Source organism: Herpailurus yagouaroundi, unplaced genomic scaffold (genome assembly GCF_014898765.1).
Source record: "Herpailurus yagouaroundi ecotype Mexico unplaced genomic scaffold, PumYag 141, whole genome shotgun sequence".
Classification (NCBI taxonomy): Eukaryota; Metazoa; Chordata; class Mammalia; order Carnivora; family Felidae; genus Herpailurus; species Herpailurus yagouaroundi.
In genome coordinates, this window is record NW_024412396.1 from 73662877 (window position 1) to 73685704 (window position 22828).

Below are 22828 nucleotides of genomic sequence, written 5' to 3' on the forward strand. Positions count from 1 at the left end.
TTAAAAACCTAGAGGGGCACCTGGGTGGCTCAGTTATTTAAGTGTCCGACTCTGGCTCAGGTCATGATCTCATGGTACGTGGAGTTCAAGTCTCACCTCGGGCCCACAGCTGTCAGCAAAGAGCCTGCTTGGGATTCTCGTTCTCTTTCTCTCTCTGCCCCTCCCCTGCTCTTGCTTTTTTTTTTTTTCTCTCTCTCTCTCAAAATAACTAAACTTAAAAAGTAATAAAGATCTAGAAACAAAAAGGAGGGTTTAACAGATGTCATTGTTTTTCTGAGTTGTACACATTTTCGATCAGGACTTTGTATAGGCTGCAGCCTGATGAAGCTTCTGCCTCCTTCCGCCTTCACGGGTGACGTTTGCGTCTCGGAAGCCAGCCTGGTTACAGGTCCATTTGTCTTTAACATTTGCTCTCTTAGGGGAAAACGGAACCCATCACAGTGGTGAAGTTGCTGGCCTGCTTCGACGACCTCGTGGCCGCGGGCACAGCCTCCGGGAGAGTTGCTGTTTTTCAGCTTGTCTCTTCCTTGCCAGGGAGAAATAAACAAGTAAGTACGAGTCACTTTAGCATTTCTTAACTTCTTGGCCCGTTCCTCGTGGATTTTAAAATGAAAACTCATCTACCCAGAAAACACACGCTCAGAAAAGCTTAACCCTATGCTTTTTATAATCAGATACCATTTTTGTTCTTGATAGGATGCTTGGCAGAATGCGCATTTGGGTAATTTAAATTTTGCTTAATATTCTCTGGCCATCCTCTATCAGTTTTAAAATAAATGCCCAGATGGAACCTTGTGCAGGCTTTTGCGTGGAAAACAAGGTTGGGAAAACCAGCTTCTCCGTAGGTAGGAGGGACTGTATAATCCCTTGGCCACGAGCCCCATCTCACATCTTTTCTTTCTTGTGCGCATTTTTATCGTTCGTTCCTAGCTTCGGAGATTTGATGTCACCGGTATTCACAAAAATAGCATAACAGCTCTGGCTTGGAGCCCCAATGGAATGAAATTGTTCTCTGGAGATGACAAAGGGAAAATTGTCTATTCTTCTCTGGATCTAGACCAGGTAAAACTGTTTCCAGAAATATTTTTGGCCTTCTTAGATTTGGAGAAATTATATCCATAATTACATTTTAGTCAAACAGTTTGCATGCTCAGTCATTGCCCCTTCATAATGTCAACGATTATTTTGTAATGTTTGCCTTCAAGGACGTCTCTCACTTTTCTAAGCTTCCCCTCCTGTGACTAAAGGGTTGGCCTTTGTCTCCACTGGAGCCTTCCTTCACAGTGTTCATCCTCCTGTGTCTAAGCATGTGGAAGGGTCCTGAGAAAAAGACGCCATGTCATTCTGGTCTCCCAGAAGGGTGTGTAGGAGCCGCGGGCAGCATTGCGTAATCATAACTGTGGCCTGGACAGAGGTCAGTGCTTTCTGGGTGGAGAGCTCCGCCCCCGGCCAAGCCCCGCCCAGGCCCCGCCCCTCACGTGGGAGGGCGTGGCAGAGGAGGAGGAGGGCCCAGCCCGCGTGTCTGCTGTTTTGTTTCATCCTGAGCCGTGCGTGCTCCGCTCCGGTCGGGAGATGAAGAACCCCCAGGCTCCGTGACCCAGTCACCAGCCCTGGGTCCCCCGCGGGTTCCACACTGAGTTTCTGCTCTAAAGCCCACGCCTTTCCCGCCGCGTGTGTGGCTCTGTGCGCCCCTGTGCTGCACCTCGTCACGAGAGGGACACAGACCGGGCCCCGCGAGACTGGGCGTTCCTCGCGCATTGTAGAAATTTAGCAATTACTGACCAACTGGCGTTTAGTCCCTCTGATCCAAGACTACCCTGTTACAAGTTTTCTCTAGCAGTAGTTCTTGAAGTTTTTGGTCTCAGGACCCTTCTACACGCTTAAAAGGAGGACCCCAGGGGTGTCTGGGTGGCTCAGTCAGTTGATCTACTGAGGGACGCAGATCTTTTCAAATGTGTCAATTTTGATTATATAATATCAGAGAAGGCATCTTTGTTAATATCATGATCATCCTGATCAGAAAAGTCTTTAGCTACTGGGAATTGGTCAAGTTCACAAGTGTGGATAAAGTTTTCAATTCTTTTTTTTTTTTAATTTTTTTTTTTAACGTTTTTATTTATTTTTGAGACAGAGAGAGACAGAGCATGAACGGGAGAGGGGCAGAGACAGAGGGAGACACAGAATCGGAAGCAGGCTCCAGGCTCTGAGCCCGACGCGGGGCTCGAACTCACGGACCGTGAGATCGTGACCTGAGCTGAAGTCGGACACTTAACCGACTGAGCCACCCAGGCGCCCCTAAAGTTTTCAATTCTAATCTTCAGTTGAAAACTTGGTATTTATTGTCAGTAACGCACACTATTACTCGTTGTCATTAAAGTGACAAGCTCCGTTTGGTCCATCTTGAAAATGTCTGCCAAATACCCAAGTTTGAGTAATTCTAGTATGTCCGGTAAATTGGTGTCCTGTGGGGGGAGGGGGGGGAAGCCACTGGTTGAGCTCACAGCTTTTAGAGTTGAACAAGTGCTTTTCCTTGAGTGAACCAGAGAACCTCAGGATGCAGCAGCCGGGCCACTCTGTCACACAAAATACAAAGCCGTGCATACCCACAAGCAAGGATGTGGTGCAGTTATAATTGTTCTGCAGAGACCGTCTTCAATGAAACGCGCGTTTTTGTCATGAGTGCGTGGTGGTGGAGGGCACAGTGACAGATAGTGGGCTCAGTGCCCCGTTCTGCCCACCGTGGCTTTTGTGTCAGAGCAAATGTCAGCTCAGTGAAAAAGACAGATGCATCCTAGCGTTATAATGAAGATAATGTTCACCTTGCAGACCCTTTGAAAGGGTCTTAGAGACCCTTGAGGACTGCAGACCATACTTTGAGAACCTGTTCTGCAGGAAAGCCTTAGGTTATTAAGGGTCCCTGTGTCGTACCTCCCTTCTGTTGAGGCTTTCAGGCAGCACTGCTCGTGAGCCTGCATTTCAGGAAGTAGAGAGAAAGCCACATGCAGAAAACAGTATCCTTGTCACACTGAGAACTTTTTTTCCCAGCTTTATTGATAGGTTCTGGTAGTTTTTTTTTTTTTTTTTTTAAGATAAAGTACAAAGAGATTTACATAAATAGGTATGGGAGTGTGTGCGATTTTGCAAAATTAATACAATGAATTGAGTTCCATCATAAGTCAAAAACTGAAAAGCTACAGTTTATGTAACGACAAATGTGGAGGAAAATCTGCTTTTTTTTTTAATGTTTGTTTATTTCTGAGACAGAGAGAGACCGAGGGGGAGGGGCAGAGAGAGAAGGAGACACAGAATCTGAAGCAGGCTCCAGGTTCTATCAGCACAGAGCCCAACGCAGGGCTTGAACTCACAAACCATGAATGAGATCATGACCCGAGCAGAAATCAGTCGCTCAACCGACTGAGCCACCCAGGTGCCCGGAAAATCTGCTTTAAAAGCACTCAGTGTCCGGGGAGAATGAGAATCGCTCTATCGTTATGGTGTCGGTGGTTATAGGACTGTATGTGTTCGCCAAAATCCATAGAATTGTGTATCTTGAACAGGTAAATTTTATTGTATGCAAATTTTACCAGTATATCTGATTGCTGCTTTTCTCTCCTACCCCCAAAAGTTCTGCGATAGAGCATCAGTTTTTCTTACTCAATTGAAGAAACTGGTTCAGGAGAAAAGTAACATATAGAAACAGACTTTCGACACCAAGAATTAGAGTTTGTGTTAGCAGTAAAATGCCTTCTAGAATTTTACTTTGTTCTTCAATATATTTACCACCATTTCAGTTTCTTCTGTTTTTTATGACCCTTTCAGTTGGCAAGGATATAATGTCCCCAAAATTGCTTTGAGCTCTTTGGGGGGATGAGTGTCTTGTGACCTTAGGTGATAGTTGTCACAAATAATCTTATGGAAAGTCCTGTTGTATTCTATTAGTGTAAACAATAGTCCTAAGTGCAATACGTTTCCGCTTTGGCCTTTATGACTCTTCTTTGAATGCTCCCCTGAAAACATTTTAAAAGAAATTATACAAAACCTTTAAACGTTTCTTGTCAAACTTGATGGAACCTGAGGTAGGTGTTGACATTGTTTTCTGATTAGTAAGAATTTTTCCAAATAATTTCATCATAGATTCCAAATAGATTCATCATGACATTGAATCTGTTGGGAATGAACAGCATACATTTTAAGGTGTAAATTGACTCCACATTGAGTTGGGTTTAACTGGCCTCTCCCACAGGGCGTCTGTAACTCCCATTTGGTGTTAGAAGAGCCATCTTCAATCGTGCAGCTGGATTATAGCCAGAAAGTTCTGCTCGTGTCTACACTACAAAGAAGCCTGCTTTTTTACACGGAAGAGAAGTCTGTCAAGCAGATTGGAACACAACCAAGGAAAAGGTGAGCGTCACACATGCCCCAGCGTGGCGGTTACAGAGGGGCCTTAAGTTTTCCTAGTTCACCTTGCCTAGGTTACCTTAGGCAAGCCCACAGTGGCTCTAAGCCTGGGGTCTCCCGACGGGTCCCTAACCTGCTTGGCCGCCTGTGCCAGCATCAGATGGGGAAAGCTCATCCCTCTCATCTGCTGCAGGGACCTGCAGGCATGGCCACTCTGCCTCGAGCGCCAGAATCCGGAAAGTCTCCGAGGTGGTCTGCTCTGGGTCCGCCACAGGAGGGGTGACGGTCCCCTCTGCACTGTGCAGGCTGTGCCGGGTCGGGGGTAACTGGTAGACGAGGCGGATGTGAGCCCGCCATCACGGATGCTTGAGAAACTCAGCGGGAAAGTTGTTAACAGCGGTGTCACCTAGTGTGGAGCTGTGAGGGGTGCTGTCAAGCTCCTCCCGGGCCTGGGGGTGACAGCAGACTTCCTGAGGGAGTGAGCGAGGGAGGAGTAGCACTGGCCAAGAGGAGTGGGGAGGCTCTGGAGGGGAGGCTGCCAGGCTGAGAGCTCGTCCCCCCGTTTACCTGCCACGTGGAAGGACAGGGGGAGAAGGGCTAGGCCAAGTCCAGCCGCCTACCAGCCGTGCAGGAAGAGGCAGCCGAGCGCATGGGTGACCTCCCTGCCGGAAACACACTTGTAGAGCTCGGGGCCCGGTTTGTGTGGCGGTGGGGTCGGTGAGGAGGGGCTGGATAGAGTGGTGGGGCCACCCCCTCATTCTGAGCAGAGAGGGATGGAGAGCCAAGTGGGGGCAGCAGGAGGGGGTGGGGGCCGGCAGCTAATAAATCAGGCAGCAGGATTTGGAGACGGTCCTGGTAAAGGGGCACTGTTGCCAACTGAGAATCAGAGGGGCAGGGTGGCAGGTGGGCTGGGGAGTGTGGAGAGCAGGCTGACGAGGAGACGTGGTGGCATTGGCCGTGCCCTCAAGGGAGGGCCCACGGAGGCTGGTGGTGACAGCTGTGCTGGTGACGATGGCTCGGAGAAGGGGAGGTGGGACGGGAGGAGCATGATAGCCCTTAGCTCATAAAAGATCTGGTCATGCCTTCCTTTGGCTTCTGTTTTCTGTGCTGAATACCCGCTCAATTCTGTCAACAGTTTGCCCTTTCTGTAACCGTAATGTCCCTGTTAACAGCCCCTGGAAGCGTAAGCACAGTAGAATTTGGAGCTTGGGCCCCGTGGTTGTGCACGTCTTCATCTTGCCTTTCCCTCTGCCAGTGTCCCCCTCTTCTGCTTCGCGTCCTGTCCTGGTTCGTTTTCAGGGTCCTACTTTATTGTGTCTTTTTGGAAGGATAGTGGAGTATAAAGAGAGATAAAGACCAGTTACTTTTCACATGGATAAGCCAATAGTGTTTCTCCTAAAACCTGGTCTTCTAGCCTCTTTTTTTTTTTCAACTTTTTTTTTTATTTTTTTTATTTTTGGGACAGAGAGAGACAGAGCATGAACGGGGGAAGGGCAGAGAGAGAGGGAGACACAGAATCGGAAACAGGCTCCAGGCTCCGAGCCATCAGCCCAGAGCCTGACGCGGGGCTCGAACTCACGGACCGCGAGATCGTGACCTGGCTGAAGTCGGACGCTCAACCGACTGCGCCACCCAGGCGCCCCTGGTCTTCTAGCCTCTTGTGTGGAAACACAAGCCACTCTCCATGAGCCCCTCCTGGTGCCTGTGAGTAGTCAGGTCTTCTGGCCCGGGCCAGGCCCTGTCCCAGGCTGCAGACACCAACAAATCTGTTCCTTTTCTCTCAGGGAAGTATATTTCCCTGAGCCTTAGAGAAGTGGGGATAACACAGAATAAATGGAAAAACTGTTTACAGGCTTGTTTTTCTGTTGTGTGCTATTTTATTATTTTCTTAAGCTTTTTTTTTTTAAGTTAGTGTTCTTTTTAATTTTTTAATGTTTTATTTTTAAGAGAGAGAGAGAGAGAGAGAGAGAGAGAGAATGAGCAGGGGAGGGGCAGAGAGAGGGAGACACAGAACCCGAAGCAGGCTCCAGACTCTGAGCTGTCAGCACAGATCCTGATGCGGGGCTCGAACCCACAAACCGTGAGATCATGACCTGAGCTGAAGTCTGACGCTCAACCGACTGAGCCACCCAGGCGCCCCTGTTGGGTGCTATTTTAGATTGTAGTTCAGAAAGGGCATCTGCTGTGTCTACCCTCCGGAAGCAGGGTTTCAGTCAGCAGGTGTTGGGTGCGTGCCTGCCGGGCAGCAGCGTGTGGTGGACGGCAGTGAGCCAGGGGACAGACATGTTGCCACGCCCCGGCAGGATGAATGTGAGCAAGGGGACGCATGTCCCCCCTCCAGCAGCACGGATGTGTAGGCTACAATGCACGCTGTGGACATTGTGGATCAGTCAGGGTGAAGCATCACAGGTGGGGGTAGCACGTTCTTGAGAACAGTCGGGAAAGGCTTCTATGGAGAAGCGCCATTGGAGCCGAAGCCTCAAGCGTGGGAAGGGCCGGTGGAAGAACATTCTGGTCTCAGGGTGCGGAACATGCCGAGGCCTCGGAATGGGCCAGGGAGCAATGTTTGTGGAGCCGGAGGGGCCCGGGGTGACCGTGGAGAGGTGCAGGTGTAAAATGAGATTGCAAAGGAGGCCCTGAGCCAGCTTGGGGACGGGGGCCAGAGGGACCACATGCTGTCGCCCGAGTTATTCTAGGCATGACAGAAAGCCATTGAAGTGCTTTAGGCAGGACATTAGCAACCTGAGCAACCTCTCGGAGCTCACCTTGGTTCTGTGTGGAGACTTCATCGGAGATGGGCAGGAGGGGGACGGTGAGGAGCAGGCGTGGAGGCTGGCCCCTGGTGGTGGCCGTCAGCGGGGAGCCGTAATTCGGAGATAGGAAGCACGGGGCTGGACGGTGGATTGGGTAGAGGGGCAAGGGGAAGAAAAGAATAGATTTCAGTGCTTCTGGCTACGGCAGTGAGGCAGCGGCGGTGGGTGCACCGCGGGGAGCCTGGGCTTGCAGTCTAGACTTCCGTTCTGTTGAGTTGGAGGTGCTTGTTAGGTCGCCAAGTGGGAGTCACAGTGAGGAGGGACATACACAGGTCTCAGCCAGAGACAAAAATTCAGTCATTACCTATAGGTGACACCGAGACCTCTGACATCGGGTATTTACGTAGGGACATTGTGTGTTCACGTGACATTAAAAAATCCTTACCAAGTCTCTGCTGTGGCCAGCATCCTTCTCGGTCTGAGGAGACAGCTGTGAACAGGGAAAGGCTCTACGCTCGGGGCTCCTGTTCCTGGGGTGGGAGGCTGACATTAAATGTGTTCTAGAATGTTCATAGTAATAAATCGGACTAGATTTGGACTAGAGCATATGGGCCAGAGAGGAGGGAGCAGGGGACACAGCTGTGTGCTGTGGGTACGCAGCAGGGGTGGTGGGGACCGGGGCAGACTCCTGAAGGAAGGGCAGGAGGACTCAAGAGAGGACCTCGGCGAGAAGCAGGAGCAGTGCACGCGCCAGGCACCCGAGGCTTTGGGGAGCAGCAAGGCCCGGTGTGTGTGGAGCAGACGAGGGGCCCGGGTGGGACCCCACGCGGCAGGCTTTGCGGCCTCGCCGGGGGCCGCTTTCTTCCGGCACGCTGGCCCTTGTGAACGGCTCCGACCAGGACAAGTCACCCGCGCTGTCCTGGGAGGGGCAAGAGTGGCAGCTCAGGGGGGCAGTCCGGGGCTCAGGCCAGGGCAGGGTGCTGGGAATGCTCGCAGGGCAGAGCTGACCGGGTGGGGAGTGAGAGAAAGAAATCAGCCAGAGGCTGCGGCCTAAGCCGTGGGTCGGGTGGGGGGTGGGGGGCGGGGCCTGGGGGAGAGGCCAGAACAGTGTTGTAGACGAGGTGGCACAGTCTTCCTCCCTGTGGAGAGCCGGAGGGGCAGGTGGAGGGCAGAAGCACGCTTGGGAGCCCGTAGCATGAGGGCGGCAGTTAGAGCTCCCCCCCCCCCTCCCGGCGAGATGGTAACTGGAGGAGGGCAGTCAGGGGAGGGAGAAGTTGGGGGCTACGCGGGGGGAGTGTCACGGGGCTGTCAGAGCTGCTGATGGCCCAAGAGATGGCCTGAGACAGACCTTTGGATTTGGCAGCCTGGTGGCTGCACACGGCCTTGCTTATGAGAGAGGCCGGGGCCTGGAGGGCCCGGAGGGGCCAGGATAGCCGTGTGCGGAGACAGCTGGTTTTTGTCAGAGGGAACACACATGGCGTAAGGGGCGCCTGGTGGGGAGCGGGTCTGGTGGGAGGTTTGTAGAGACGGACCATGAGGCCAGTGCCGGGTGGCTGGCACGGGCCGGCACGGAGGTTGAGATGTTGGCACCTGTCATGGCCTCCCTGGAGCCCACTGGCGGGCCACCCCAGAGGGCGCGGGGCTTGGATGGGGCCGGGTGTTCTCGGCAGGGAGCAGGGCGTGGGCACAGGTACACTTACAGGCAGGGAACCTCAGCAGGGGTGGGGTTGTGCTCTTCGGATGGAGGTGGCGACCCCCCTCAGACCGGACCAGGTAAGACACATGTTATGCCCAGAAGATCTCAGAGGCCCCAGCCGGCCCCAAGCATGTTGTGTCTCTGCTGTCCTCAGGGTTTATCTCCAGGTCTGTGTTGCACTGTTTCACATGGGGACCGTCCGGTCGTCGGGGCCCCTGCATGTTGCAGTCACATGGAGTGCGTGCCCCTGCAGAGCCAGCATCAAGTTCTGGAGCAGGGTCCCCACCCTCGTGCCCGTGTGACGGTCTGTGGGCAGTTGGCCACGGAGCCTTGTGTCACCCATCTTAGATTTTCTTTGTCCTGTGTCAGGTCCTCTGTCCACGCTCAGCATTTCAGGTCTCTGGCACCATAAATCATACATCACGTTAGAGAACACTCCTTTCAGGGGTGCCTGGGGGGCTCTGTTGGGTGTCCGACTCTTGATTTCGGCTCAGGTCATGCTCTCACGGTTCGTGGGTTTTAGCCCTGCATCGGGCTCTGTGCCGACAGGGTGGAGACTGCGGGGGATTCTCTCTCTGTCTTTCTCCTTGCCCCTCCCCCGCTCATGCATACTCTCTCTCAAAATAAATAAACTTAAAAAAACATAAAAAACACACTTTTCATATTAATGTGGCTCATAAAGGGAATTAAAGTGGTTTTTAAAGTCATCAGTGAGGGGCGCCTGGGTGGCGCAGTCGGTTAAGCGTCCGACTTCAGCCAGGTCACGATCTCACGGTCCGTGAGTTCGAGCCCCGCGTCAGGCTCTGGGCTGATGGCTCGGAGCCTGGAGCCTGTTTCCGATTCTGTGTCTCCCTCTCTCTCTGCCCTTCCCCCGTTCATGCTCTGTCTCTGTCTGTCCCATAAATAAATAAAAACGTTGAGAAAAAAAAAATAAAAATAAAAAAAAAAATAAAGTCATCAGTGATTTTTCTGGAAATGACCTCCACCAGAATTAAGTAGGTAGGTTAACTTAGTTATGATTTTAGAACCCCGCGATTTCTAGACCTTAAAAATTGGAGTCTGAGGGACCCATCCAGAATGACATCAGGTGCTGCAGAATCGGGACCACGAGTGGGTGGATGGTGGCCAAGCCAGCGGTTTAGGACGACTCGCCCCTCACTCTAGCCAGTTATCTCCAACTTCACTGCCTTCCCTCGGCTCACTCACCACATGTAGCAGTTCCTCAGAGCCAGCCAGCCACCCACCAGGACCCCGTCGGCACATTCCTTCCCCCAGAGGGCCCGCCCGCCCCTCAGCCGGGTGGTAGTCCTGGGTTTGGCCCTCTCGTGCCCCGGGCAGGACACGTCCCATCTGGACTGTGGGGCAGCCCTTAGAGCCTCTCTCGGATACAGCGCCAGCCAGGTGCCCGCACGGCAATTCCCACACACGTGCCGTCTGCCACGGCGTGTTCGCAGACATGGGCAGGGTCTCGCCTCCTTCGCCTTTCATGTTGCCCCCAGCACTGGGTCTTACATAACGCAGGAACTCCCCAGGCGTTTGTTAAAATGAGTGCATGAGTGACCTAAGGTGAGCAAATCAAAATGGGAGTGACAAGAGATTTTTCAGAGGACCTATAAATAGAAGGAAAACAGTTAACAGTTGGATCACCAAGTAGAAATTGATTTGACAGGAAGGGTAAGAGGAAGAGATTACGGAATGTTCCGTAGAACTCGTTTGGGTCTATTTAGTGAATCTTTCCAGAACAGATCCACCAAAGGCAGTAATCGAGCACGATGCCGATTTTAGCGCTGTCCATGAATGATCTACAGCGTAGAACACTCTTGGCTAATCTAACAATCTTTGTTTCAAAGTAAACTTGATATTCGATGTCCTCCTTGGACCTCGTCCAGAAGGATTGAGTTACCGGAGCCAGAGGGACCTAGGGGAATACTGAAGTGCAGAGAAATGTCCAGATAAGTTTATCTGTGTGGCTGTGTGGGATGTGCTCTGGGGACAGCCCCTCAGGAGGGCCACACGGTGGCACCCCACAGGGCTCTGCTGTGTGCAGGGAGGGTGAGGAGAGCGTAGGGAGCACATAGGTAGGGAGCACGTAGTGGGGACATGGATGGACCCACAGGTAGCTCCCGGCTGTGGGTCCCTGTAGCCCTGTGGGTGGCTGGTGAGCATTTGTGAGACATAGTGTCACCAGCAGTGCTTTTGTGCCTTCAGAGATTGTGTCACTTAATCCTCACTTAACCTTTGAGATGGGGGGAATGACCCCTGGTTTACAGATTAGGAAACTGAGAGCCAGGAAGGTTGCAACCACATGGCAATTGTATGTCAGGGCTAGAAATTGAGCCCAGCTGTCAACCTAGAGCCAGTGCTCTTTCTACTGTTGAAAATCAGAGATGTACAAGGGCGCCTGGGTGGCTTAGTAGGTTAAACATCCAACTCTTGATTTCTTTCGGCTCACGTCATGGTCTCACGGTTTATGAGTTCGAGCCCCGGGTCAGGCTCCTTGCTGACAGCACAGAGCCTGCTTAGGATTCTCTCTCCCTCCTGTATGTGCACACCCTCTCTCAAAATAAATAAATGTTAAAAAAAAAAATTAGAAGCGTTTTGGAGAGAGGATCAACAGGACTCAGGGCTGGACTGAAACTTTTTTTTTCTTTGTAATGGTTATTCATTTTTCAGAGAAAGAGAGAGCGCATGAGCACACAGGTGGAGGAAGAGCAGAGAGAGAGGGGGACACAGAATCCAAAGTGGGCACCAGGCTCTGAGCTGTCAGCACAGAGCCTGACGCGGGGCTCGAACCCACAAGGTGTCAGATCATGACCTGAGCCGAAGTTGGACGCTTAACCGACTGAGCCACCCAGGCGCCCCTGAAACTTTTTTTAAATTTGTTATTTCTTTTAGAGAGAGAGAGAGAGAGAGAGAGAGAGAATGAGTGGGGGAGAGGGGCAAAGGGAGGGAGACAGAATCCCAAGCACACTCCATGGTCAGCACAGAGCCTGACACAGAGCTCAACCTCACAACCCTGGGATCATGACCTGAGCCAAAATCAGGAGTTGGACACTCAACTGACTGAGCCACGCAGCGCCCCTGGACTGAAACTCTTAAACTTTCAGGTCTGGCAGGAGCCTGAGATCAGGCAAAGTCGAGGGACAGTGAGAACTCAGAGGGGTGCCTGGGTGGCCCAGTTAGGGAAGCGTCTAACTCTTGATCCCAGGGTTGTGAGTTTGAGCCGCACGTTCAGTATAGAGATTACTTAAATAATAGGATCTTTAAAAAAAAAAAAAAAAAAGAACTTCAGGATTACTGGTGGAAACATAGGTTGGTGTAATCACGTTGAAAAAAGTTTGAAATTGTCTTCCAAACCTGAATTTGTTCTTATCCAGAAACCCAGCAGTTACCCAACAGAGCAGTGGTTCCATCTCTGAAAGGTCCTTGACAGACTCTTATACCTGTGCACTAGGAGGTCTGTGCGAAAATGCTCAGGGCAATACTGTTTAAAATAAAAATGTAGAGGGGCGCCTGGGTGGCGCAGTCGGTTAAGCGTCCGACTTCAGCCAGGTCACGATCTCGCAGTCCGTGAGTTCGAGCCCCGCGTCGGGCTCTGGGCTGATGGCTCAGAGCCTGGAGCCTGTTTCCGATTCTGTCTCCCTCTCTCTCTGCCCCTCCCCCGTTCATGCTCTGTCTCTCTCTGTCCCAAAAATAAATAAACGTTGAAAAAAAATTAAAAAAAAAAATAAAAATGTAGAAATAATGCAAATGCTCATCAGCAAGAAAGTGAATAAATAACTTGCGGACTACTGTGTAGCAGTCAGAATGAATGAGGTGTAGCTTTTTTATCAGTAAAGATAAACCTTAAAAATATAATGTTAAGGGGCTCCTGGGTGGCTCAGTCGGTTGAGCATCCACCTCGTGATTTCGGCTCAGATCATGATCCCAGGTTGTGTGATTGAGCCCCACGTGGGGCTCTGTGCTGACAGCACAGAACCAGCTTGGGATTGTCTCTCTCCTTCTCTCTGCCCCTCTTCTACTCATGTGTGCCCTCTCTCTCTCTCTGTTTCAAAATAAATAAGTAAACTTAAAAAAAAAGCAAGTTGCAAAAGTATACAAATGGCATCATACTTTTTTTATACAAATGAAATTGTAAATTTCATAGTGTTTAGGAATACATAGGTATGTGGTTAAACTGTCAGTAAAAGTAAGGGAATAATAAACACAAAATTCAGTCTAGTGGTCATACCTGGGGTACAGAGGGGCAGGAACTTTTTTAGGAACTTGAGAGAACATCAACAGTGTCGCTGATGATTTATTTCTGAAGTTGAGGGATAAATTCCCAGGTGTGCACTTCATTTATTAGACTTCATAACTCTTATGTACCTATAAATACATATATGTAATATAGTGTATATATATATATAATTTATATATATGGTATATACGATAAAACATATATAAAGCATACATTCTTTTGTGTTAGGTATTTCATAATTAAAAAAGTTTTTTTAATGTTTATTTATTTTTGAGAGAGAGACAGAGACAGAGCATGAGTGGGGAAGGGGCAGGGGGAGAAGGAGACACAGGATCCAAAACAGGCTCCAGGCTCTGGGCTGTCAGCACAGGGCCTGATGTGGGCTCGAACCCACGAGCTGTGAGATCATGACCTGAGCCAAAGTTGGATGCTTCACCAACTGAGCCACCCAGGTGCCCCCATAATTTTAAAAATAGAGAAAAAATACCACGCCTGGGGACCAGAAGAGAAGCAGGTTCCTATGATGGGTTTAGACTCAGTTGTAGGTGTGATGCTCATTCATTGGGATGTGGGAGTGAGTACAGCAATCAGACGTTAAAAGGAACAGAATTTCCGAACAGGGGGAGGATAGCCAGACCTGGATTTGTCCGCATCTGCTTCAGTTTCCTTTTCTCGGACACAGGAGCTGTACTGTTCGCCACACGGGGCCGTGGTGAAGATTGAGCCAGAGGCTGGAGACAGAGCCTGGGGCCTGGCACCATAATAGTCGCCATGAATCGGGATACTGGCTTAACAGTACTGGGTACACAGTTCTGAGGGGGTTGCAGGAAGTATGATACAGAGACCTTGTCCTCTGTGGGCAGAGATGACAGTATGGTTCCATTAACAACAACAAAACAAAAACAACAACAACAACAAAAAAACACAGAAGAGGTTCTGAAAAGACATTAATCTTGTTTGGGCTTAGCCAAAAAATTCTTATTACAGTTGATATCAAGGGTTGACAACCATGGCTTTAAATCAGTTCATATTTGTTTTTTTTCTGTTTGTTTTTTTTTCTTGTAATATCAGCACTGGGAAATTTGGAGCTTGTTTTATACCAGGGCTCTGTAAGCAAAGTGATCTGACTTTGTATGCGTCACGGCCTGGGCTCCGGCTCTGGAAGGCGGACATCCATGGGACTGTTCAAGCCACGTTTATCTTAAAAGATGTCTTTGCCGGAGGAGTCAAGCCTTTCGAACTGTACCCGCGTCTGGAATCCTCCAACAGGGGAAGTTGCAGCTTACCTGAGAAGCACCTGGGGCTCGTTTCATGTTTCTTCCAAGAAGGCTGGGTGTTGAGTTGGAATGAATATAGCATTTATCTTCTAGACACTGTCAACCAGGTGAGTGACGTGATCGCACCACAGCTTTGGTGTCTGTAGGATGTTCATCCACAGACTGTCTCTCAGGATGATAGAAGGAACAATATTGATCCTAATGCTTTACTTTTTTCCATTGAGTCAGTTAAGGAAATCAAGTGATGGTCTGATTATTTTGTAGATTTGAAGAAATGTTTGGTTCTGGTAGAACCTTCTAGCTGTTCTGCCTCTAAGCAGGAGTCTCGTCTGCCCTACCTGGAACTTCCTCACCTGGAACTTGAGGGCAGAGTTAGTTGGGTTGGGGCCACCAAGCTGCCTTTTTGCCCTGAGCTGGTTTCTCTTCCTAAGGAGCACTTTGAAAGGCATTTTTGTATTCTTCACGTACAGACAACTTCAGTTTTCTTTTTTCTCTGGGTACTCTAGGAACTTGATACACACTTGGTAGTTAGTGGGGTCAGAACGTTTGGTGATTACACATCAGTTCCTTTCTTCTGAGCCCTCACCCCCAGTGCTTTTTCCAACAGGTGCAATTAACTTCATTTTAGACGTAGAGAAACGGAGACAAAGGGTCTGTCCGTGTGTGCGTTATGGCTGCCGTCAGAGTCTTTCAAACTAAGGGCACGTTTTTAGCTATTCCTCAGGGTTATTAAAAATTAACAAAGAATTTAGACGCTTTTCTCTCTACACTGAATGGCCTCTTGTTTGTATTGTTGGCTGAAAAGAGAATTTTTAAAACTTGTTGCAGGCTCTGGACATCCCAGGTGGCATCAGGGCCTCTCCCCACCCCCGTTCGTCCAGAGCTGTGAAGTGCAGTGCACATGAGTCTCTCCCACAGGAGCACACACAGTAGGGGCCTAGCCCAGGCAGCTCATCACTGCAGCCCAGGAGCGACGTGCCCGTGGACATTTGTCCAGAGTGCTGTGAGCTGTGATGAGTCCTGGGCAGGGCAGGGCCACTGAGGCTGAGCTCGCCGGGGTCCATTACCCAAGGAGGCGGTGTCTGAATCGGGTTGGAACTCTCCCAGGGAACAAGAGTCAGGAAAGGAGTCTGAGCAGAGGCCATGGCGTCATGGAGGAACAAGGCTGGGGTTTGGACTGGCCCGTTCCACTTGGGGCACCTGTACCACAGCCCAGGGCAGTTGTGGGAGGCTGACGGGCAGGTCCAGCCAAGGAGGCTGAGCTCCACGTCCAAGGGGGTCGGGCGCAGGTGGGACGAGGTTCCGAGTGGCTGAGAGGTGAGGCAGACAACCCGCTCGGTCTCGTGAGTTTACCGGCAAGGTGACGGTCACGTACCTGTCAGATATTACCTACTTTGGCTCTGAATTACTCTTTTTTTTTTTTTTAATTTTTTTTAACGTTTATTTATTTTTGAGACAGAGAGAGACAGAGCATGAACGGGGGAGGGGCAGAGAGAAAGGGAGGCACAGAATCGGAAACAGGCTCCAGGCTCTGAGCCATCAGCCCAGAGCCCGACGCGGGGCTCGAACCCACGGACCGTGAGATCGTGACCTGAGCTGAAGTCGGACGCTTAACCGACTGAGCCACCCAGGCGCCCCTGAATTACTCTTTTTTAATTTAATCTCTACACCCAACGTGGGGTTTGAACTTACCACCCTGAGACCCAGAGTCCTGAGCTCCCCTGACAGAGCCAGCCAGGGGCCCCTGCTTCGAATTACTCTTCAGAAGTTTCAGAAAGTGGCCATAACAAAGCACAGTTGTCATTTGACTTTGTAGGACTCCTGCACATGTTTGTGTGTTTTCAGCTATTACTGTTGCCTGGTTGTGTGATTTTCTTTTCTTTTCTTTCCTTTTTTGGACAGGCTACAATTGCTGGTTTGGAAGGATCTGGTGATATCGTGTCTGTTTCCTGCACAGAAAATGAAATATTTTTCTTAAAGGGAGATAGGAACATTATAAGAATTTCAAGCAGACCTGAAGGACTGGCATCAATAGGTTTGTATTTGTCATAAAATGTACTGTGTGTACGTAATTGTAGTTTACAATTTACAAACCCTCCCATCACTTCGCTTTTTCTAAACAGGTATTTGGAGGGTTTCCTGTGCTTCTTAAAATACGGTTTATGAGACTTTTCTTGAAGCTTACCTATTTCAAGGCTCCCGTCACACAGCCTCCCGTTTGGTAGAGTGGCTCCGTGGGTCTGGAGGGTGGGAGGTTGGGCGAGGAGGGAGAGCACAGCACCCACACGACTGCTCTCTGGTGTTTGGACGGCGTGTGGGATTAGTACTTCAGAAGATAGAGATTTGCCAAGATTTTAGAACATTTAAATCTGCTATCTGGGACATATCCTTTGCCCTTAACACAGTTCTTCTTATCGCATTGATTATTCTCTCTGCTTTTGACCTTTTTCTGTAATTCATACAAGCCCAGGTTCTAACGAGTGAATTGTCACACACGTTCTCACGCACACTTCGGTGGTTTGGGGCTCATCAGCAGGCTTGTTCCTGACGGTGACGACAGTGGTGTGGGCCCCCCCCCCCCAGTCCCTCCACTCCACTCTCCTCCCTGTCCTTGTCCTGTCTCTGTCACTCGCCTTGTTCTCCCTGTGTTCCAGAGACCGCTAAGCACACGGCATTCCTGGCCTTACAAGGTCCTGAGAACAACCTTAAATGGAAGGTACTGGTTTCATAGACGAGGAGACTGGGACTTAGGAAGATGCAGCTCCCCCTCCCCAGCCAGGCCCCCTTCCTCCCCGGGGTTGGAGCGGCCTCATCCCCTCCTTGCTCCCCGCACTCCTGTGGCCACCGTTGATGAGGTGGCCTGCAGGGCACCCCGTCCTCCAGCTGCCAGCCCTCTCCGAGCACTTGCCCTCTCCCGCTCACCCGGGCACTTAGCAGGCCCGAACGCTAGGTGTGTGGCTCTCTAGGACGTGGCCTGCTTCTGGCAGGATGGTGCTCCCTGCTCTCTCCCCACTCCTTATTGAAGACCCGGGTCAGGGATTCCTGCATTTTTGAAACTTTCCCCGAGTGCTTCAGTTAAGTCAGCCCTGTCTTCACTTGAGTGCCCAGGGAGCTCCCTGCTGCCCTTCTGACCATGGAGCCGTTCACTTACTGTGTACCTTACCCCACAAAATAGTAAACTTTTTGGTTGCAAGGATCTTGTGAGTCCGCTTTGGGGGCCTACACAGCACATGGCACGTAGAAAGAAGACCCTGAGTATTTGTTGATTCGTGGTGTCCCCATTTCACAGATTAGAAAACCAAGGACTAGGGGGGTAAGTGACAAGCCCCAAGCCAATCAGCATGTCTTCTGATTTCTGCTTCTGCCAGCATTTCTCCTCTTCCTCCTGCCTTGCCGCGCTGGTCAGAAATGGGGCCCCTTTGCTGTAGCCACGGCCTTGCGGTGTCCTGGCCTCAGGGGCATCTTTGCTGTTACTTCTCTCGCCAGCATGAGCTCGCATCTGAGTCCCTGCAAGCGAGGGAGTGGAGGTCCTGGACCGAAGCGGGTGGGCGGGTCACAAACCCCAGGCCTTCCAGAGCGGAGCAAGGGGGGGGGAAGAGGAGCCCCGGGGGGCAGGCCACTGGACCCCGTGCTGGCAGGCCTGCCTGAAGCCTTACTCCAGCCTCATCTCTTTTCGTAATGTTTAGAGTGCAAACTGTAGCGAGTAGGAAATTGTACCAAATGGTGTCTCATTAGCCACATCTTTACCTCTCGAAAAGATGAGTGTCATAAGGGCTGTCTTGGCCCCAAATTAACCATCTCTTAAGAGATGGCCGGGTGGGGCTGGGGCGGCAAGTGAATTACCTCTTAAGTCAGAGGGTGAGTCGGCATAAATACTCCAAATTCTAGTCGCGGAAAGAGTGTAAGTTCTGACTTTTGAGTTTCTGAGCTGCCGGCGTCAGTGTCGTCAAGGGCAGCGTGGCCCCTGGGGACAAGTAAGCTCTAGACCACTGCCTTCCGGCAGGACTCTCTCACAGCCATGAACATGGTCTGTATCTGCGCTGACCGGTGGGTGGCCGCTGCCCACACGTGAGTGCCACAGAATTTCAAATTTTATTTGGCTTTGACGGGAAATAGCTGCATGTGGCAGTGGCCGCTGTATTGACAGGGGAGCTCTGGACCCACACCTGCCATCAACCTGCGTGCTCTTTGACAAGTCGCTTCCCTGCCCGGGCTTCACGCAGAGCAGAACCCTCCCTGTCAGCCCCCAGCGTGCACGCCACAGCCGACAGTCTGCCCCCGACGACCCTCACAAGAGGACGGGGATTCCCGTCTGTCTGGCCGATGGCCCCAGGACGGCGTCGGGCACATCGTGCGTACTCGGTCACAAACAGGTGGCTGAACGGGTAAAGTGGTCCCTAGTCGTGTGGCTGGAACCCTTCTGGCCACAGTGACTCTGGCGTCGTGTTGAGAAGGATGCTGCTCTCTGCTTGCTGTGGACGCTGCCTTGTTAACATACTTCTCCATCCTGACTTGGTGCTAGCAGGAAATCACCTTCACTCCTTGAATTTCAAGAAATAGGATTAGAGGAGGGCACCCGGGTGGCTCAGTTGGTTAAGAAACAGGATTAGAGGTACACGTGTGTTTTTCAAGTGCCTCTGGAGTAGTAGTATATTAGGGCGTGGTCTCAGTATGGGACATCACTAAGCCCATTTCTCTTCTTTATAAATTCTTTGTGAGCTGATGTGAGGAATGCTGTATACTTAGTGGCGTTCCCGGACTCTTGGGTATTTACAAAAGGCAGCTGTGGGGAACCCTTTTCCTGATCTGGGTACGTGCGCTTCCTGGAGCCCAGAACCGTTTGTTGGAATCTTCTGTGCGATTCTTTTAGTTTCGTTAGTTTCTCTGACTTCGGCAGGCTGGTGTTCAGCAGGGTTAGCAGACCTGAATGAGAGCACGTCGACTTTCTTGTAACCGGTAGTAAACCCCACCCCTCCTTTCCCAGCGCGAGACAGCCTGGAGACGTCCGGGTGCGCAGAGCAGGCGTCCGGGCAGCGCGCGGAGAAGCCGTCGGTGGCCACGGTTTCTGAGACGAGGCTCAGGGGCTCTTCCGTGGCCAGCTCCGTGGCCAGCGAGCCACGGAGCAGGAGCAGTTCTCTCAACTCCACCGACAGTGGCTCCGGGCTCCAGGCGGCGCCAGAGCCGGGGAGGGGTGGCCAGCCCGCCTCACAGAGATTCAGCGTGATCAGCTCAGAAGAGTTTGAGCAGGAGCTCGTGGTGAAGCCGCTGAAAGTGAGAAAGAAGAGGAAGAAGAAGTCAGGTACGGCCTGTGGCACCGCACGCACTGACTCCTGCTCACGTAGAGGGTGCTGCCCTCACGGAGCGAGCGCCTGCCCACTCGGGTGAGGGGAGGCAGGGAGGGTCTGCGGCCATCACGTGTCCCCCTCTGTGGAGGGGCTTTGCCGTGAAGTATTTCATAAGTTGCAAAAGAGCGCCACGCACACTAAAGCGCTTCCGCAATGTTTAAATCCTATAACGTGCACCTGCGTACTTACCACCCGGCTTGCTGGCCCTGGGGTTCCACTTCTCAATATTCAGGTAAAAATTTGGATCTATCTACATATACCATGTGTTAGACCAGAGTCTGTGAACCCGGGTGGAAGGAAAGTCATGGAGGCAGAGGGATCACTGCATTCGGGGTTGGCTGTGTTACAGACGTGCGATCTAACAGAGAACTCGTTTAACTCTGTGCTCCTTGGTTCCTGTTAGGCCTCCGTAGCTACAGATACTGCAGTGTCGAAGGACAGGTATCGGACTGCTGAGTGTTTTAATCATTTTAAACAGTTGATCTGCAGTCCATCTGTTCCTTTGTTTTTTCCCCTTAACATTTCTTAAGAGCCCATCAGCCTGTCTGACAGTTGCGTCCCTTTAAAACACCTCTGCGTTAGGATAATTCATACTTCACTTAGGTATCCGTCGTTTAAGATGCATTTCTTCTTGAGCCAAAATTTTGTTTTTTAGTCTCTTACCGTTTATGCAGAGTCATCTGTCATCTTAAACGTTCTTATTTTAAATTAGAAGGTGGAAGCCGGAGTGCCTGCCACAGTTCCCTTGAGTCAACTCCCTGCTGTGAGTTTCCGGGTGACAGTCCCCAGTCCTTGAGCACAGACCTGCTGTCCATGACCTCAAGTTTGGGCAGCATCGTGGATCGCTCGAGCACAGAGTCTCCTGACCGGGAGAGTAACCTCAGCGGAGAGGTGAATGGTGTCCTGCAGGAGAATAATGACCCCGAAGCGTTCAGTGTCCTGGAGGTGCCTGAGCCTGCCCCTGACGTACTGAATGAAGGGCGTGACAGTAGACCTGAAAGCCCACGATGGAACCATGCAGGCGAGACGGAGCCACACAGGGGAGTGTGGACTTCACTCTTGGAGCTGAGAGAGGCTGTGGAAGGCAGTGATGTTACCGACCTCAGAGAGGAGCCTTGCCCCGCAGACGAGGGACTGAATAGCAGACAGTCACCCTGGCGAGAACAGGCCCGGGAAGCAGGGGACATGGAGCCCGATGACCCCCAAAGCACTTTTTCTGAAGCCCCCTTCCTAGACTCACCCCCGGTGCCTTCAAGCCTCAGCTGGGCCCCCCAGGCGGAGCAGCGGCTGCCGGGGACCAGAGTTGGCGAAGGCAGTGCCGAGGGGCCCGGCAAGGGGCAGGGCTTCCTAACGCACGTGGAGGCCCCCGGCCACCTCGGCTCATCTCCCTGGCACGCTGTCACTGACAGTGACACAGGCCTAAAGGAAATGGCGGCCTCGGAATGTGACCTGGGGAGTGCGGGAGGACGGCGGACTCCCCCGGTCTCTGCCTTGGCGACTCGCACCCGTGAGCCGCCGGTGGAGCAGCCTTCCCGGGACCAGGTGTTAACGTCCAGCGACGAGGAGGACATCTATGCCCAAGGGTTGCCTTCATCTTCTTCGGAGACGAGCGTGACTGAGCTCGGGGGTAGTCGCTCCCTGCAGGACCTGAGCCAGCCCGGCACAGAAGACACCGGGCTGCTAAAGTCAGATCAGGTATGTGGGTTTGTGGTGGCCAGTTTCCTGTGGGTCCACCCGACGACGCACGCGGTTAAGGAGGGGGACTCTCGGTCATCCTACATAAGGAGATTTCTTTAAAGTGCTTGCTTTTCTTAGCAGACGATTCCTATTCAATGTATTTGGTTTCAAAACTAACCGCGTATTGTGACTTTCCCTGCTGAGTAGTTGTGAGGCACAGATTATGAGTGTGAACTTAGGTGTGCTTTCCCCAGATGTACCACTGGATTCCCTCGATGCCGCTATGTGTATCGTTTGGGCAGCTCTCGCCGCCTGCTGGGCACCGTTAAGCACTTTATGAGTCCACCTCATTTACTCTCAAAACAAAACAAGCTGTGAAGTTGGCGCTGCCGTGGTCCCCGTTTTACAGTGGAGGGAACCGCAACTCGGTTAAACGGCTTGCACAGGTCCCATAGCAAGTGGAGCGCAGGGCTGGCCCCGGGACCGTCTCCCAGCCTCTGTGCCGTCCCACCTTCAGAATGAAATGTCCCGCTTGCTTGCTTTGAGACCAATGCCGAGAGGTTAGACCTTCCCCTCGGTCCCGCCTGCACCCACCCCCTCTTGAGAGCCCTCGGCTGCAGGCGCCGCGGCACGCGGACGGCCAGTTGGGATCTCAGAGTCTTGAGGAGGCAGACATACATGCCGATCGTCTCAGCTGAGCAAGACTCTGGGCCGATGGAGGAGAGCACAGGGCGGGGCTCTGGGAAGCTGTGAGGCGCCAGCCAGGCAGACGACGTCCTGGGAGGGCAGGCTGTTGGGATTCTAGGCCAGAACTCTAGAAAAGCCCTCCCCTGGGTGATCGGGAACCTGGCACTCGAAAGACTTCTCTCCCACCTGCTGACAGTCTTCCCCCCATCCCAGTAGCTGGAAAAGCCCAGAAATTTTGTGGCACGTTGGGGAGGAGGTTGAGAAAGACTTGTCACAGGGCGCAGGGCCAGATTGGCAAGGGTCGGGCGCCATTCTCTGTGAAGCAGTTGACTTGCATATTCAAGTGATTGTGCAGGTACATTGATTTCTTCTGCAGTTTCAGAAAACTGTCAAATTACAACGACTTCATTTAGCTTTGATTTTTAAAAAGAATCCAAGCAGCCAAACTATTGGTCTACAAAATTCTGCCAGGCTGAGCATCTTGGCCAGATTTCCATCAGCCACACGGTGTGCCCCATGTCCAGTGATGGGGACCGTATTTAAAACACTAGGTAGCATATCTGCAAGGATCGGAGGCACGAAATAGCAATTTGCACGCACGTTGTATAAAGCACGGTATGCCTGTGCACAAAGCACCGCATTAGGAAGGTGTTCTCGGATGACACGGTGTTAGCCCGGGATGCTGTGGGGTCCCAGTAGGGGACGGCAACTCCCATTTCAGAGCGCTTGCTTCTCTTCGAGCACAGCCCAAAGAC

General features: G+C 51.6%; 1 protein-coding gene across 5 annotated transcripts in view; it reads left to right on the forward strand.

Annotated features, from left to right (window-relative positions):
* TECPR2 (tectonin beta-propeller repeat containing 2) overlaps positions 1 to 22828 on the forward strand; it is a 106358-nt gene that overhangs the window by 28879 nt on the left and 54651 nt on the right. For all 5 annotated transcript variants that reach the window (XM_040478291.1, XM_040478292.1, XM_040478293.1 and 2 more), the window contains 7 exons: positions 420 to 548; positions 931 to 1062; positions 4244 to 4401; positions 14159 to 14471; positions 16267 to 16399; positions 19349 to 19663; positions 20422 to 21404. In XM_040478291.1, coding sequence (XP_040334225.1) covers positions 420 to 548; positions 931 to 1062; positions 4244 to 4401; positions 14159 to 14471; positions 16267 to 16399; positions 19349 to 19663; positions 20422 to 21404 — 2163 coding nt within the window. The remainder of the gene's footprint in view (positions 1 to 419; positions 549 to 930; positions 1063 to 4243; positions 4402 to 14158; positions 14472 to 16266; positions 16400 to 19348; positions 19664 to 20421; positions 21405 to 22828) is intronic.